General features: G+C 34.8%; 1 protein-coding gene across 1 annotated transcript; it reads left to right on the plus strand.

The window, feature by feature from the left end:
- Positions 1-52: 52 nt before the first annotated feature.
- Positions 53-1,913, plus strand: LOC124890765 (probable inactive patatin-3-Kuras 1; the record flags this gene model as incomplete). Its single annotated transcript, XM_047402561.1, has 2 exons — positions 53-214; positions 1,560-1,913. Coding segments are annotated over 2 exons (501 nt in total), but the record flags the coding sequence as incomplete, so codon positions are not given.
- Positions 1,914-2,632: the final 719 nt, after the last annotated feature.

Below are 2,632 nucleotides of genomic sequence, written 5' to 3' on the forward strand. Positions count from 1 at the left end.
GTCATTGACAAATTATATTTTCTTTTCATTTTATTTTAAAAAACAAATGCAGTTAGCAAAGTCTCCTGAATTGGATGCTAAGATGTCAGACATTTGTTATTCCACTGCGGCAGCTCCTACTTATTTTCCTCCTTATAACTTTACGACTGTTGATGCTAATGGAAAGCAGTATCAATTCAACATGGTTGATGGTGCTGTTACTGCTGCCAGTCCGGTACCATTTATTTTGAATATGTATTTCTTTTTACTTTTTATTTGAACATCACTTATTTCGAGCGTCTAATTTAAAGACTAGCTATGTATTAATTAAGCATTATTAGTGTTGGGTTCAATATGTATGAAAAAGTGTGAATGAAAAATGAAGGAAAAAATAGTGGAGAGAAAGAAAGACACTAAAATGAAAAATGTACTCTTTTAAGGGAAAGTTCACTAATTCTCCTACATTGGTGGGAGAAGGGAACTTTGACGTGTTTATAATAAAAAACACTTACTCCACATAGATAGTGAGGCCAGAACAAGGTGGTGTCTCGCGCCGTCGTCATCGTCGCTCGCTCGGCCTCGGCCTCAGCCCCGGAGACAAAGTTTATTTGACAGAAAAAAACCGCAAAATTTTTTTTTTCTGTGTTTTGATCCTCCTCCATTTATATGCATGCATGCATGCACTGACAAACACTATTTCGAAATGCAGAGCAGAAGCGAATTGATGCTTCGGAAGGGATGCAATCCTTCAATGAAATGGCACACTGATTCATGAAATGGCATGCCAGTTCGAAAAAGATGCACTCTTTGGATGAATAAACATGATTTTTCAGAAAGGTTACACCATTAAGTGAACAATTGTCACCTTTCAGAAAGGCACCTGATGGCTATAAAAACTTGCTTTCATTTACAAGTTTTGGTACAAAAAAAAAAAAATTCTGAATATACAAACGCTTTTTGTCTTCAAAAACATTTTGTGTGATCAATCAAATCGTTGAGTGAGTTCGTTGAATCTAACAATTTGAGGTACCGCTATTGTTCGGATTGAAGGTCATTTTATCCTGGGAGGGAGATTTCATAACCTCAGGTACAGTAAGGGAAATTATTCCTTAAGGACGTATTCCGTGAAGTCGGAGGACTTGGTCTTAAAATTTTGTTTCATCGACTTGGTCTTAAAATTTTGTTTCATCTCTTTTCTGAAATTTAGCATACTTCTTGGATAAATTATTTATAATTTGTGTTGAAGGTGTTAAGGAACTTCATAAGTGTTCTTGTTTATCCATGAACTTGTGTTGAAATTATTGTTGTATTTATACAAATTCTTATACCCAAAACATTGAAAACAACAATTAATTATTATACTCTTTTGTAAGTATATCTTTCAATTTTTCCGGTATGTGCCTTCACTTTTTTGTGTTTGCAATATCTCAGATGGCATGCAGCACTAAAGACAAATATAAGTCAAAAGTGTTTTACCCAAATTTGAGTATTCCCTATTATAAAACATTTTTTCTTGAAAATTGAGATGCTCCTTGGATATCTCAGCGTGAAATAATTAATTAATTCATATGCGTTGACAGGCCGTAGTAGCCGTTACCGCAGCAGTGAGACGTGCGACGGAAGGGGATCCAGCATACCGCTCTATTAAGTCATTGAACTTCAAAAATATTTTGGTCATCTCATTAGGAACAGGTGATAGTACAGATATTGATACTCCAGAATCATACACAGCAGAAGAGGCAGCTAAATGGGGTGCTTTTGACTGGCTATGGCATAACAATACCAGCCCTTTACTTAAAGGGTTAGTTTCAGCAAGTTCATATATGGGTGATTATTACTTGGCCACTATCTTTCAGGCTCTTGATTCAGAAAAGAATTACCTCAGGGTTCAAGTAAGGCCATCTCCTTCAATAAATTAGTAATTATTTTTATGTATCGTACTTTCTTTATGTTTGAAGGGGAGCCTTGGGGTAACTAAAAAAGTGTCATATGACCAAGAGGTCTCAGGTTCAAGTTATGGAAACAGTTTCTTGTAGAAATGTGGGGTACAATTGCGTATAATAAACTCTTGTAGTTCGATCCTTCCTGAACCCCGTGCATAACAAGAGTTTTAGTGCACCGGTTGCTTTTTTATACTTTCTTTATATTTGTCATTCAGGATAATGATTGAATAAACATTTAAACGTCAAGGGCTAACAAGTTATAGTGACCAAATACTTGTAATAATCACTAGATTGCTTGTTACAAAGTATGCGATTAACAATACCAGATATGAAAATCAGATAGGTTATAAGTGAAATAGGTGATAGAGGGAATATTATTTTAAATCTTAAGTACTGTAACGTGTATATCAAGCCCTTTATAATGATCACTATTTATATGTCAAAGATGTTGCCTACGTGGACATGTAATTGCTGGATGAATTACGAATTTTCCGGTCAGTTATTGGATGAAGCTTATCCCGACTGGTCTCATATTGATTACTATAGGGTGAAGCGGATTATCACTGTTTTTAGTAGCTACATCATGACATTTTCCCTTTATATATATAATTAAAACACCATTTTAGTAGTTATATTTTTGTTGTATAGTATAAGCATCCAAAAAAAAAAAAAAGTTAGGTTTAGACTTCGGCCTCAACAATTTACTCATG

This window comes from Capsicum annuum, unplaced genomic scaffold (assembly GCF_002878395.1).
Source record: "Capsicum annuum cultivar UCD-10X-F1 unplaced genomic scaffold, UCD10Xv1.1 ctg24265, whole genome shotgun sequence".
NCBI lineage: Eukaryota > Viridiplantae > Streptophyta > Magnoliopsida > Solanales > Solanaceae > Capsicum > Capsicum annuum.